Genomic DNA, 14,726 nt, shown 5'->3' on the forward strand with positions numbered 1-14,726 from the left:
TTAACGCACATTTGGATACAATTTGGGTGTGTTTGATGGCAATCCAACCAGTGGGGCCCACTGTCATAGAGCCACAATTTGAATTAATTTGAATTCCTCATTTAATGTGATTCCTTCATTTTGGGTACACTCCCACCACAGACCAAAACATGAAAAAGCCATGGACTCACCATAAACCAAGACTATCCAAAAATTAAAATATAACAAGAAGCATTCTATTGGATCAATGACATGTGGGACCTCTTTGTCAAATTTTTCTCTCTAAATCCGAATTTGAAAAATAAAATCTAACATATTCAAAAATAAATCTAATTACTAAATATATTCAAAAAATAAATCTAACCTATTAAAAATAAATCTGAATTTCAAAAACAGAAATAAAAACAGAAATTAAAAACAGAAAAAAATATGCTCTTTCGGCATCTGTTCTGGGCCGGAACAGGCTATTTTGGCCTTTGCACAAAAACATCATATTTTTTTCTTCTTTTTTATTTCTATTTTTTAAAAATAAATCTAATATTTTTAAAATAAATCTAACATATTTAAAAATAAATCTATCATTTTTAAAAATAAATCTAACCTATTCAAAATAAATCTAACATTTTTAAAATAAATCTAACATATTTAAAAAAAAATCTAACATTTAAAATCAAAATAAATTCGAATTGAAAAAAAAAATCTAACATTTTCAAAAATAAATCTATTCTATTTAAAAATAAATCTGACATTTTCAAAAATAAATCTAACCTACTTAAAATAAATGTAACTTTTTTAAATAAATCTAATATAACATATTGAAACTTTACCATTCAACAAATTTTAATCTAATAATCTAACCATATTAAAAAATATTTCTAACATTCAAAGATTTCTAATTATCTAACATATTAAAAAATAAATCTAACATTATAAATAAAATCTAATGTATTTAAAAATGAATCTAACATTTAAAATGAAAATAAATCAGAATTTAAAAATAAATCTAACATATTCAAAAATAAATCCCAATTTAAAAAATAAATCTAACATATTCAAAAAGAAATGTAGTTACTTAACATATTTAAAAAAATAAATCTAACCTATTTATTTAACTTATTAAAAATAAATCCGAATTTAAAAATAAAATCTAACATATTCAAAAATAAATCTAATTAACATATTCAAAAAATAAATCTAACATTTTTAACAATCCACTAACATTCAATTTAAATTCTAAATTTGTCTACAAAAATAAATATAACATCAAATTTAAATTTTATATTACTCTTCAAAAATAAATCTAACATTCAATATTTCAATCTAATAAAATTTAATCTAGCAAAATTTACTCTAACAAAATTTAATCTAACAAAATTTATTCTAGCAAAATTTAATCTAACAAAATTTATTCTAGCAAAATTTAATCTAACAAAATTTAATGTAACATGAAATAAGTGTAACCTTTAATCTCTCGGGAAAATCTTGGAGAATACCTTCGTAATTCCATTTCCATTTGCGTATTTGTAAAATGAATTAAATTAACAACTGTATTTTTTTAACAATAAAATTAAAATTGGAGAATAATGAAAATATTGAGATTGAGATTGAGAGAACGAGAGATGAAAATATTAAAATAGAGATGTGAAAATTTGTGAGGGATGGGGGTTTATTTATAGAGTTTTGTTTGGAGGAAATAAAATTTAAAAATAAAAATCATGGGCACGGGTTCACGAGTTGGGGGGGGGGGGGGGGGGGGGATTTTCAAATTAAAAGTGATCCGGGTATCATGGATACGGGTTCACGGGCACGGGTACAACGGGCACGGGCACTGGTATCACGGGTAAACCCGGTCGGGTTTAGGGTACGCGAACCGGTTCAGGCAGGCACGGATCTAGTTCGGTCCAAGTAAGGTCGCATTTGTTCCCTAAATTTCGTGACCGACCCGTTTCAAACCCACACCCGTGTTCCCGTGCAAACTCGGTAGGTTTTTTCAAAACACTACCCACGCCCTCCCTCTCTAGCCTTGCATTTTCTCAAAGCCGTTTTGGGTGTTTTCTTGTGCTTTTCTTGACTGCTTTCCACTTGGCGTTGAGGTTGATTGAGAGGCAAAGACGGAGAGAACAACAACCAAGGCTCGATCTCCACCCGCTTTGGTACCATCGACTCACGCCAAGGACGTCTAATTGGAGCATTCCTGGTAACATGACAAATCTCTGATTTTTCTTCCTCTATGTCTTGTGATGGCATATGGGCTGAGCCCCTCTCTGATCTGTGTTTGTGTGATTAATCAAGGTATGTGCTCGATGAATTGTCATCGATTTCTTGTTTTAAATTTTTCTTGTGAATGTCGGGTTGAATTCTTATTTAATAATTGGGTACAGAATACTGTTTTATGAATTGGATTGTTTAACTATATTATCATGTATCACAGCTCAATCTTATTTTTAGATGACAAAATGATATGGAACATACAATGCCACTTAAAATTTTCTATGTACTGTTTTATTAATTTCGGTACATTTTATTATTTAATACATAGCTGATGTATATTTACCAGTTGATGAAATGTCAAGTTACTAAATATAGTTTTGCTTCTTTGCTTGTATATGTTGCTTTATGCTATGAAAAATACGAGGTACAAATAACGGGCATGTGCTAATAATAATAGCAGTAGTACTACTAATATATAGTGATCACAAGGTGAAGTAAATAGTAATAAAATAATAATAGCAGTAGTACTACTAATATATAGTAGAGGAGGGTTCAAATGCCTCCATCTCTATCTATCATTTTCAAAGTTCAAACAGTCGATCCGAACCGCTCAACCTAACCTCCATACTAAAATATGTTTGGAGACCAAATTTTATATTTTTAGGAACTTTTTTACTATTTTTTTAGATAGGTACAAAATCAGTAAATCTGAACCATCTAAAAACAGTATTTTTGTACCTATCTAAAAAAATAGTAAAAAAATTCCTAAAAATATAAAATTTGGTCTCCAAACATATTTTAGTATGGAGGTTAGGTTGAGCGGTTCGGATCGACTGTTTGAACTTTGAAAATGATGGAGAGAGATGGAGGCATGATGGAGGCACAAAAACATGGAGGCATTTGAACCCTCCTCTATATAGTAATAATGGTACCACTAATAATAGTTATAATACTAATTATATGCTAACTATTTTACTCAAGACAGTGATGCTGTATGGCTTTTTATTATAATGGACAGGCTTTTTTGTAAATATCTTTTTATCAATGCAAAACTGTAGAGATGGCAGTTGCCACGTTAACATCCAAAAAAAAAAAAAAATGGACGGGCTTTTTGCCTATTTTTTCAAAATAAAAAATATATACTAACTATATTATTCCTATACTAGCTCATAGGGATTAGAGTCCTAAGCTCTATGTTATTGACCCTAAACTTCTAGTTATATATATGGCCTAAAGCCTATAATACTATCCCTAAACGCACCTAAATAATATTTCCTAAGTCATGATTCTAATACGTAAATCGCCTACTTTCACGCGCTCCTGTTTGAAACCAACTTTTTGGTTACATTTCATTCCTTAAAGTATCAATTTTTGTAGTTGGTACATCTATGAAAATTAAAAATTATGCATAGTGTTTTATTTTATTTTTTTATTTTGAAAAGCGACACTGTTATATCACTTTATGTACAGTAACCTCTCTTATATTAAAAACTGCACAAAACAGAACTAGATCTACCAGTCCGACACCACATGTGTTATATAATAGCTTATATACTGTACTGTCAGAAATAAAGGGAACCAAGTCATGAACTGATCACCTTATATTAGTGACTCACAAGAGAAGGTGCACACAAGAAGCATAGAAGAAGAACTAGACGTACTTAAAGACTGACCAGTTTGATGTTGTAATAATCTCACATATATTAATGGGTTCATGTTTTAGGTAGAGAAGTTGTGGCAGTACTTAATGTACTGTAATTAAGGTTTTTATGATTTAAACAGTTTCCTGACATTAGTCATGAGAGCGGAACAATGATATTGTACATTGCCGTAAATAATTTCTGAGGTGATTTCTTCAAGTATGGTGATATTTTAAATAATGCAGAGACTTTTGGAAGATAGCTGGAACTTGGAATACATAAATGCCGACCAAGAATTTTCAGTGAAATGTACATATCATAAAGTATTTTACAATAGAATGAATTTCAAATTAAAAAGAAATATACAAAAGTCGAGACGGAGAAAGAAGAAAGAAAGGTTAAAAAATGAAAATCTATATTAATCATATAGCAATATACTCGATCAATGATTGGGTACTGCAAGCAAAAGATTACTGCCGATCATCATATCCAGCCAACCAAGCAGAATGCCACTACTGAATTTGCATCATAGCCTGTTGCTTGGTTAACCATGCAACTTCGAATGTAATTGACATCTAATCCAACTGACTGCCATGCGTTCTCAGCCGAAAATATGTTGCTAAGGGAGGCAAACATTACACATAAGGTAGTTTGTCTTCAAGAACTCGTGGCTTGCGAATGATGTAAATCGTCCCGGCCCTTCAAATTTCTTTAAATTTGCAATTTAGTGGCAAACTAGATATTTATTATGAGGTTTGCCAATTATCCTTTAGATCATTGACAAGTTTAATGTATATTTAAGCTTAATACATGATCGTTGAACATTAATTAGCTTTGCCCGGAATATTGCAGTTAACTACTAGCTAAATATATATAATCAATTTTCTCTATTTTAGCCAACACATGTTTTTGGTAAATTTTAGTTTATGTAAAAAACCATAAATGATTGGAACGGTGCAGCTCTGAAAACTTGACTAATTATGCTTGTTTTATCAAAAAAATTTCATGTTTTTTTTTATGCTTTTGGCAATATCATTAACCGTTAGTTAATTAAAAATTAATTCTTCTAAATATCTTCTAAAACTGTTAACTGTTAACAATGATTAGCTAGCCAAATAATATTGACGAATGGCTAACAAATTTCAAAGAAACTAGTGTATGCATGCTCAGAATGATTTTGTATCTCAAAATTGGAATTCAATTTCTCAGGGGGGGTATATAAGAAAGAGACGTGGCTAGCTGTAAAATTTTGTACACAGTTAAATTGAATGCAGCACATTACAATCGCAGCCATGCATGTGCACATAGTTTAAATGAGCAATATACACCGGCTAAACTTAAGCTGCTCAACCTAACCACTAACCAGTAGCTAGCGAGCCGGACGGGTTATTAATCTAAGTCTCTTGGTAAGGTCACCATTTAATAGATTTGTGTTTATTACAAGTACAGAACAATTGTCGTCTGAATTTTTCACTATAATGGATTCATTGGGGACCCTGAATTCAAAGCAGCACAGATAATTTAAAGCAGAGACAGAACTTGACGTGATTAATCATCAATATTGCTAACAAATGCCATAGCACAGATCTGTCATATACATGCATGTAATTCTAGTGATAATGTGTACGTTTATGATATCCATGTTCAGCATTTTTTTTTAATTATTTTTTTTAGATGTTCAGCAATGTAATGTTATAATTTTTCCACTTCTAAGATAATATTTTTTTTTTTCCAAAAGAAGTGGTGTAAAAAGTCACAGCTACTATTTAAAACAAAAACATTCACTACTACAAAAATGGTCATTGTACACTGCACATTGTACACGGATTTGATAATTTTACCTAAAAACCGTGGAGAAATTGTAATTTTTTGGAAGCCCGAAATATCTGTGGGATCTCTACACGGATGTTTATTAAAGAATCAGTGTAGAAAGCCTTGAGAGAGCTACACGGACGTTTATTAGAAACTGTACACGGATTATTATTTAAATAACAGTGTAGAAAGCTTTAAGAGAGCTACACGGATATTTATTAAAGAACCGTGTAGAAAGGTAAGAATTGTACACGGATGTTTGTTTAAATAGCAGTGTAGAAAACTTGAGAGAGCAACACGGACGTTTAATAAAGAGCCATGTAGAAAGGTGAAAATTGTACACGGTTTTTTGTTTAAATAACAGTATAGAAAGCCTTGAGAGAGCTACACGAATTTTTAAGTAAAAAATCCGTGTAGAAAGGTTATTCTAGGATTTTGGTTATATAAAAGACCTCCTTCTAGCAGCGCCGTTTTGATCAATTAATACTCTCTCTCTCTCTCTCTCCTTCCAGAAGTGTCATTCTGATTTCTGTGCACAAAGAGCTAGGATCTGAGATCTTTGAAGTTAATTTGTATTTTCTCTCTATCTTGCTAAGCTTAGTCATGTATATATATATATTTCTCTTTTCTGTTACTAACTTATTATTGCTTATTTAGGTCAATTATTAATTAATGCATGCATGCTTGATTTGTTAAGATAATGTAAATAATTAGTGTAATGTGGACCATTTTTTGAAAGTGAGAAGTAAAGAAAACGCCTAAGGTCTCCATCATCAGATCTGAGAAAAACCGTTGAAGATCAGTACTAACGCTTCCGCCTAAAGATGTCTGCACTTCAGAACTGTAAGATTTAAATTACTTTGCTATTTTATTTTGAATTTACAGATTCTGGATTGCTTGTGTTTTTTTAATTGCAAAACACGTCATGAATTATTAAGACTATCATTTGGTATCAGAGCCATCATAAATTCATATAAGATGCAATAATTTTTTTTTACGAAATTGATTTTCAATGGTTCGTATAAAAGCTAGACAGATTCAACTAATTTTATATATAAACATTTTCTTATAATTTTGGATGAAAATTTTAAAGGAGAATTTTTATTCCCTATTATGTATGCACATATATGTTGATCAATGGATTCTTATTGGAGATGCAATATGTTGGAGACCTTTAACCAAGAGGCATCATGTCATGGATCACATGGGAGCTCCTTTTTTGATATGTTGGATCTAATACGCCTTAGTTTGTATGAAATTTCGGTCCAAACTAGATCATAACCAAGAGTTTTGGCAATTTGAGCCCAACTTGACGAATTTTGGGCCAAAGCTTGATCATGTGATTACTAAGTGGTAAGGATATAACTTTTATACAAACATTGTATTGGATCCTGAGGAGTATATGTTATGTTTTATCACATGAGATTGCGTGTACAAAAGGCTTTGTATATATATATGTTGCATGAATTGTAATCTTCTACCTTTTCTTGTTACTAACTAATACCAAATTATAATTGTAGTATGGACCAAAGCAAAAGTGTTACATCAAGGAGCAAATTGACGATGTCAGATGTATGTGGACAAGGCAGTTTCAATTTAAATTTTGTAATGCTCAATATGGATTTGTATAATTTTGTATAATTTAGTGTACATAAATTATTTATACTGTTGTATAGTTTTGGAATTATGAGTTTAAAAGACCTCTGTTTAATGTTTCTCTGTTTTGGAATTCTAATTTTAAATGGCTAACAAAATTGGAAGCTAGCCACAAAAAAATGGGAAAAAAAGAACAATTCTACATGGACATTTAACTAAAGTCCGTGTAGAAAGGTATTTAAACATTAAAAAAAATTGAAAAAAAAAAAACAATTCTACACGGACATTTAACTAAAGTCCGTGTAGAAAGGTATTTAAACATATAAAAAAAAATAAGAGAGCTACACGGACATTTAGCTAAATATCCGTGTAGAAAGAGTAATTGTACACGGACATTTAGCTAAATGTCCGTGTAGAAAGGTATTTAAACATATAAAAAAAAATAAGAGAGCTACACGGACATTTAGCTAAATATCCGTGTAGAAAGAGTAATTGTACACGGACATTTAGCTAAATGTCCGTGTAGAAAGGTATTTAAACATATAAAAAAAATAAGAGAGCTACACGGACATTTAGCTAAATATCCGTGTAGAAAGAGTAATCGTACATGGACATTTAGCTAAAGGTCCGCGTAGAAAGAGTAATCATACACGGCTGTTTATGTAAATATCCGTGTAGCTCGGTTATTTTGAAAACCCTAAACCCTAAATCCGCTACAATCTGCGGCAACCTCCCCTCAATGTATAGCTCATGGTACGGAGTCCAGATCACTTGTGTGTCACCCAGACTCTGAATCTGACCTCGAACCAGCCTAATACCTACTGGCTTTCCGTGAGGCTAGTTGGTGAACTTGTGATTTTCGTAGCATTTCTTGCCAAATGCCAGGCATTTTGCACTATCGGGCTCTCCCCAATCTGGCGAGACATTCAGCTTAGGTACCCCCACCGGTAGCCGTGACCATGACCAATGCTACAATAGAAGTACTGGCCCGTACATAGCCTTACTGTTCGGTTGTAATTTGAAGAATATTAGCTGTCAGGGACAAGTTAAATAAATAAAATAAGACAGCAAGTGCATGACAAGTTAAATAATTAAAATAAACAGCAAGAGTATACTGACCTTGCAACTCTGGCACAAGTTGGAGTAAAGATGTGCTAGGACAGCCCCACCCCAGTTGTAATTTTTTGATGGCTGAAGGTCTCACAGTAGCTCTAGATACATCATCAGGATGGTATCACCGCTTGAATTAGCGAGCATGATAGAACCAAATAGGTCCATCACGAAGCCCAGTGTGTATCTATAATGTCGAAATTACAAAGCAACTCATTTTTCGGCATGAAATAGGGTACAAAATAAATGTATCTAGAATAGTTTGTATGAGTACCTTTTAATATCGAGTGGCATGGAATGCCAATGCAGACCTCTCTCAAACAGAGCTGGCAGCTTCTTCCTCTTCAGACTGTACTTGGATCTCCCACCATTCTCGCATATATCTGGCTCCACTCCCAACAGCTCTACGAGTTTGACATTAATCGTGTTCTCATCAGTGGGGTCATATATGCCACCAACGGGCTCGCCCTGGATGGGCAAACCTCATAGGGCACTCACATCCTATAGAGTAACTGTCATCTCTACAAACGGTAAGTGAAACGTGTGCGTCTCGGGACGTCATCGCTCCACTAGTCCTGCAATAAGGGACACATTAATGGCCTTACTCCCTGACTCCAGCATATCAACCAAATGGTGCAACCCCAAATTTCGCAGGTACTGGTCCATCGCCGAGTAGTACTGCATATCATAATGCCGACTCCTAACATCTACAATGTTCTCACTCTGCTTTGAAAAAAGTAAACAACATAAAAACCTAAAAATACGAGAACTCAACAAAATTTAAACTTAAAAAAAACAAAGGAAAAAAGTAATCAAGTACCTTAGTAAATGCCACTGAGACTCGGTGTTCATTGTGACTCATCGATAATAAAGGACTGAAATGGTCCTTGCTGTTCTCAGGAATGGGCTCATCAATAGGGTCGGCTGCTGGCGGTCTCCTAGGCCGTCCCCTAGCTATCCTACGTTGAAAAAAAAAATTTAGACATGCTACAATTGGCTAAAATATGCTAAAATAAGCTAATTGCGGTAAAAATATGCTAAATTATGCTATTATGAAAAAATATGTTATTCAGGTAAAATATGCTAAAAAAACAAAAATATACTCCACTTAGCTTAAAATACGCTAATTACGGTACAAAAAAAGGTTATTCGAGTCAAATATGATAAAACAAGGAAAACTATACTCAAATATGATAAAATACGCTAATTGTGGTAAAAATATGCTAAATTATGATAATATGAAAAAAAGTTATTCTTGTAAAATATGCTAAAACAAGTAAAAATATACTCAAATATGCTAAAATATGCTAATTGCGGTAAAAATATGCTAAAATACGATAATATGAAAAAATATGTTATTCGGCTAAAATATGCTAAAACAAGCTAAAATATACTAAAATATACTAAAATATGCTAAAATACGCTAATATGAAAAAATATGTTATTCGGCTAAAATATTCTAAAACAAGTAAAAATATACTAAAATATACTAAAATATGCTAAAATAAGTTAATTGCGGTAAAAATATGCTAAATTACGCTAATATGACAAAAATATGTTATTCGGGTAAAATATGTTAAAACAAGCAAAAATATACTCAAATTGGCTTAAAATACGCTAGTTGCAGTAAGAATATGCTAAAATACGCTAATTACGATAAAAATATGTTTATTCGGGTCAAATTGTAGTAAAAATATGCTAAAATTGCTAATTACGGTAAAAATATGCTAAAACAAGCAAAACTATACTCAAATTGGTTAAAATACGCTAATTGCGGTAAAAATATGTTAAATACGCTAATTACGGTAAAATTTTGGAATAAAAAATTCAAAATAAAATTAAAACTAACTTTGGTACCTTAATTATCACTAATTACAGCTAATTTGGTACCTACATTAACACTAATTACCACTAAATTCGATACCTTAATTAATTAACCCTAATTACAACTAATTAACACTAATTACGGTAAAAAATTTCCCTAAAAAATTCAAAATAAAATTAAAACTAACTTTCGTACCTTAATTATCAATAATTACAAATAATTTTGGTACCTACATTAATACTAATTACCATGGTACTGTAATTAATTAACCCTAATTATAACTAATTAGCACTAATTAAACTAACTAAATTTAATTAACAGTTTAACACTAATTTTGGTACCTTACTAACTTAATTGGACTAATTTACAACTATTTTTATACTACAAATGAAATTTTTAAAAAATATAGGGGTTTACCTGCAAATATGGTAAACAGAGGAGAAAAATTGGAGAATTTTCAGATTTGCGGAGAGAGAGTGTAAATTTGAGAAAATGAAATGGGAGGAGAGAGAAACTGCTGCCTCTGCCTATTTATACCCCCGGGCCACGGAACATATTCAAGGTTTGGACTAGAAATTCGGAACCACAAAAAAATTTCAAAGTTTGAAATAAAAATTCGAATCCGCATATTTTTTTTCCGGTCATTTTTATTAATACCCAAAAAAAAATAGAAAATTTTAAGAATGCCCTCGATTTAATTTTTTTTTTACATCTGCCCTGACCGCTTGGTATACGGGCGATCCATGCTCAACACCAAACCGCCCCAGGAATGGGCGGTCCATACTAAAACCAAAGCGCCTCATTTCCAGGCGGTCCATTTTCAAAACCAAACCGCTCCGGAAACGGGCGGTCCATGCCCAAACCAAACCGAGGGCCATTAAATATAAAATATTCGGGTTTTAATGATATTAAATTCTTATTTTAATTTTAAAATATTAAATTATTATTACCCGTGACATTTAATACCCAAACCCACCCCCACCCGTGAACCCTAACCCACCCGTGACCCCACTCTCTTCTTCCTCACTATCCACTCTCTCTGTCTCTTCTTCCTTCACACGGCGCACCAAAAAACAGAAGAAAAATGAAGCTGCAGCAGTAGAAGAAGAAAAAGAAGGAAAAAAAACTCAAATTGCTAACTTCTTCGCTCTCTGTCGTACTCCACCGTTGAATTGGGTAAGTTTTTAATTTGAATGGATTGAATATTAAGTTGTGTAAATGTTGAATTCGATCGAAATAGAATCGATTCGATACGATTCGAATCGAATCATTTGAATGTTATTGGATGCGATTAAATGTGATTGTGATTGTAGTTATGATTGTGGCTAAATTAATAATTGTTATTAAAAAAATGTTAGAGTTTTCGAAAAAAAAAAATGTTAGGATTGTGATTGTTTAGAAAAAAATTCATGTGATTATTAGAATTGTGATTGTTAGATAAAAATTCATGTGATAAAAATTTATGTTATGATTGTGATTGTTAGAACTGTGTATTGTAATGTTATTTAGTAAATAGTTATTATTTTAATTCGATTAAAATTTATGTGTTAGAGTTATTTAGTTAGGATATAATTTTATATTGTCAAATTAGTAATGGTAAGTGTTAATTTAATTGTATCATGTATTTTTGTTGTAATAATAAAAATATGTGTGTTATTAGTTATGAATGTTTGCATGCATGTTATAGCATGTTATAAAATATTTGGATGCATCTTAAATTATTTTCTATATGAATAATGTTTGTATGCATCTTATAGTTTATGGGTATAAAAAATTATGGTTATAGTTTATGGTTAAAAAAATTAGAGTTAGGGTTTATTGTCAAATTTAGGGTTAGAGTTTATGGTCAATTTTATGGCCCATATTGTAATAATAAAAATATGTGTGTTATTAGTTATGCATGTTATAGCATGTTATAAAATATTGTAAAATATTTGCATGCATCTTAAATTTTTTTCTATATGAATAATGTTTGCATGCATCTTATAGTTTATGGGTATAAAAAATTATGGTTATAGTTTATGGTTAAAAAAATTAGAGTTAGGGTTTATTGTCGAATTTAGGGTTAGAGTTTATGGTCGATTTTATGGCCCATATTCTATAATTAATATAAAAATATTATATAATTATAGTTATTATTAATATATTAATTTTATATAATTAGTATCTTATTAAATATATATAACTATATAATTAATATGTTATATTGTTAATATATTAAATAATTAATATAATACTAATTATTGTAGTTATATTATAATATATAGTTATATAGTTATATAATTATTAAGTTATATTATATGTCCCTAATTGTTAAAATAAGCTATCATATCAATGTAAACTATAGTTTTTTAATTGTCCATAATTGTTTTAGAAAAAATATCATATGTTTTAATTGTTCATAATTGTCTGTAAATGTAGTATGCCCAGAGAACGCAGACGATGGAGAGACCCTCCGGCTGCTGTGGATCCTCCACCGGATGCTGTGGATCCACCACCGGATGATGTGGATCCCCATCCGGATGCTATGGATCCGATTGGAGCGGGTCCGTACTCGGTGGATCCGACTGGAGAGGGCTCGTCATATGAGGAAATGACTGGAGCAGGATTTGGGGATTCGGGAGGAGCGGGTCCGTCCTCTGCGGCTGGGACATCGTCGGGTTGGCATGATCCTGACACTTTCAGTCCTCTTCTATGGACCCATCATGTTAAACACCGTGTCTCGTTGGCATCGCTTGAGGTACGTGATTATTATACGTAATGTAAATAGTACTTAAAGATGACACGATTTGAGTCTCACAGGTTGATAATAAATACAGGACGATGTCATGCTTACGGTGAGGCACCGCAGGTCTGAGATTCCGTTCGTTGCCAATCCGTTGATGCAGCGATGCCTCATAAATCTCGGGTTGTTTCAGATTGCCACCATGCCGCAGAGTAATATCAATCAGGCTCTGATGCATGGTCTAGCAGAGAGATGGCGTCCTGAGACTCATACATTTCATCTCCCGGTTGGGGAGATGACAGTCACCCTTGGTGATGTGAGCGTCTTATGGGGTTTACCTATTGATGGCATCCCCATAGGTGGCATCTCAGACCATCCAGACCTGCAGAATATGATACCGGAGCTGTTAGGGTGTCATCCGAATATTCTGCAGAAGAAATTGAAGAAGAAGAAAGGGGACGAGGATGACTTCCGTTCTTCCAAGTACTGTATTTCTCTAGCGGCACTCCGATCTTACTTCTTCCGAAATCGGATATTTGTTGAGACTGAGGACGTTGATGCGATCCTGAGGTACCATTACACTATTTAAAATAAACTTATTAATCCATCTATAATCTGAACTATTCATATCGATTATTTTATATTACAGTTATACTAGGGCATTTGTGCTGGATTTGTGTGGTGCAGTCATGTTCGTGGACTCTAGCGGTGATGCGGTCCCGATCATGTTTCTCTCTTTGCTGAGGGACATGCTATCTCCATCGAGGTGGAACTGGGGTGGAGCTGTTCTCGCCCACTTATACAGAGCCCTGTGTCATGTTTGTCTGGTAAGTCGGTACTAATTTGGTTATTAAAAATACGTTTTTATTTAAGGTTGAATAAGTACCGAGTTCTTATTTTAACTTAAATTTTCAGGTGAAGAACAAGCAGATTCACGGACCGCTTCTTCTACTCCAGCATTGGTCGTGGTCACATCTGCCCGTATGTCGGCCAGTTATACCAGATCCATTACCCCTACGTCGGGGTTGGCCTGATCCAGAGAGATGCCCCGCATACGGTGCCATATGGGGCAGTCATCACGACTACGAAGAGACGGGCAGGGGGATCTCTTATGTCCGGGGTCAGCTCCAGATGCTCCGAAATGCGAATATCGATTGGTTTCCATATCGTAGATTCTATCAGCACCACTATCTGATCCAGCTCACGCTAGAGCAGAGAGCACTCTGGTATTATCAGGGACCGGTCGTATGCTACTGGATTGTAGAGTTTCACTACCCCGATCGGGTGTCTCGACAGTTTGGCTTAGATGCATTCATCCCGGAGGAACCGCTGATGGGCAAGGATGGTACCAATAAGTTCCACAAGTAAGTACTATCTACTTAAATTTCTTTATCGCTTTAATTTTGTCACTGTTTCCTGTTTTTCTAATTAAATGTACTTGCAGCACGGCGCACACTAGGCCCAAAGTGTTACACTTAGGGGCACCTCTAATTGCTCAAAAACTGAAATTAAATTGCAATTGAAAGTAAAGAGATGAGTTTAGAGAAATTTGACACGCGGGGTGATAACGGAGTTCGGCAAAACAAAGGCCTACGTCTCCGGGGCTTCGCAACCTTGTGAGGTGCGCCTTCCTATTACCCAATACGAAAGGATTACAACTTGTGAACCGTTGAGCCCTTACACACCAAGCGGGAAGTCAAACGGCCAACTCAAAGAGGTGAGAACAAGGTCTCGATTATCTAGGAACACAAGAGACACACTCAATAGCTTACTCTAACCTAATCTATAGCTAGATTGGTGAAGTAGGTTGAGGTTGCTTGAGGGATTT

The 14,726-nt window shown here is 33.3% G+C and overlaps 1 protein-coding gene across 1 annotated transcript; it reads left to right on the forward strand.

Annotated features, from left to right (window-relative positions):
• The first annotated feature begins 12,595 nt into the window (after positions 1 to 12,595).
• On the forward strand, positions 12,596 to 14,266 carry LOC144571978 (serine/threonine-protein phosphatase 7 long form homolog). Its single transcript, XM_078321370.1, has 4 exons — positions 12,596 to 12,913; positions 12,993 to 13,468; positions 13,548 to 13,725; positions 13,814 to 14,266. Exons 1-4 carry the CDS (start codon positions 12,596 to 12,598, stop codon positions 14,264 to 14,266), a joined length of 1,425 nt encoding a protein of 474 aa, XP_078177496.1.
• The last annotated feature ends 460 nt before the right edge of the window (positions 14,267 to 14,726 follow it).

Source organism: Carex rostrata, chromosome 19, assembly GCF_964058835.1.
Source record: "Carex rostrata chromosome 19, lpCarRost1.2, whole genome shotgun sequence".
Classification (NCBI taxonomy): Eukaryota; Viridiplantae; Streptophyta; class Magnoliopsida; order Poales; family Cyperaceae; genus Carex; species Carex rostrata.

Excerpts from the sequence above, each read along its gene's own strand:
- LOC144571978 (XM_078321370.1), top strand. The coding sequence starts at position 12,596 with ATGCCCAGAGAACGCAGACGATGGAGAGACCCTCCGGCTGCTGTGGAT. Across the intron at positions 12,914-12,992 it reads TCTCGTTGGCATCGCTTGAG|GACGATGTCATGCTTACGGT; the intron begins GTACGTGATTAT and ends TAATAAATACAG. Across the intron at positions 13,726-13,813 it reads CCCTGTGTCATGTTTGTCTG|GTGAAGAACAAGCAGATTCA; the intron begins GTAAGTCGGTAC and ends TTAAATTTTCAG.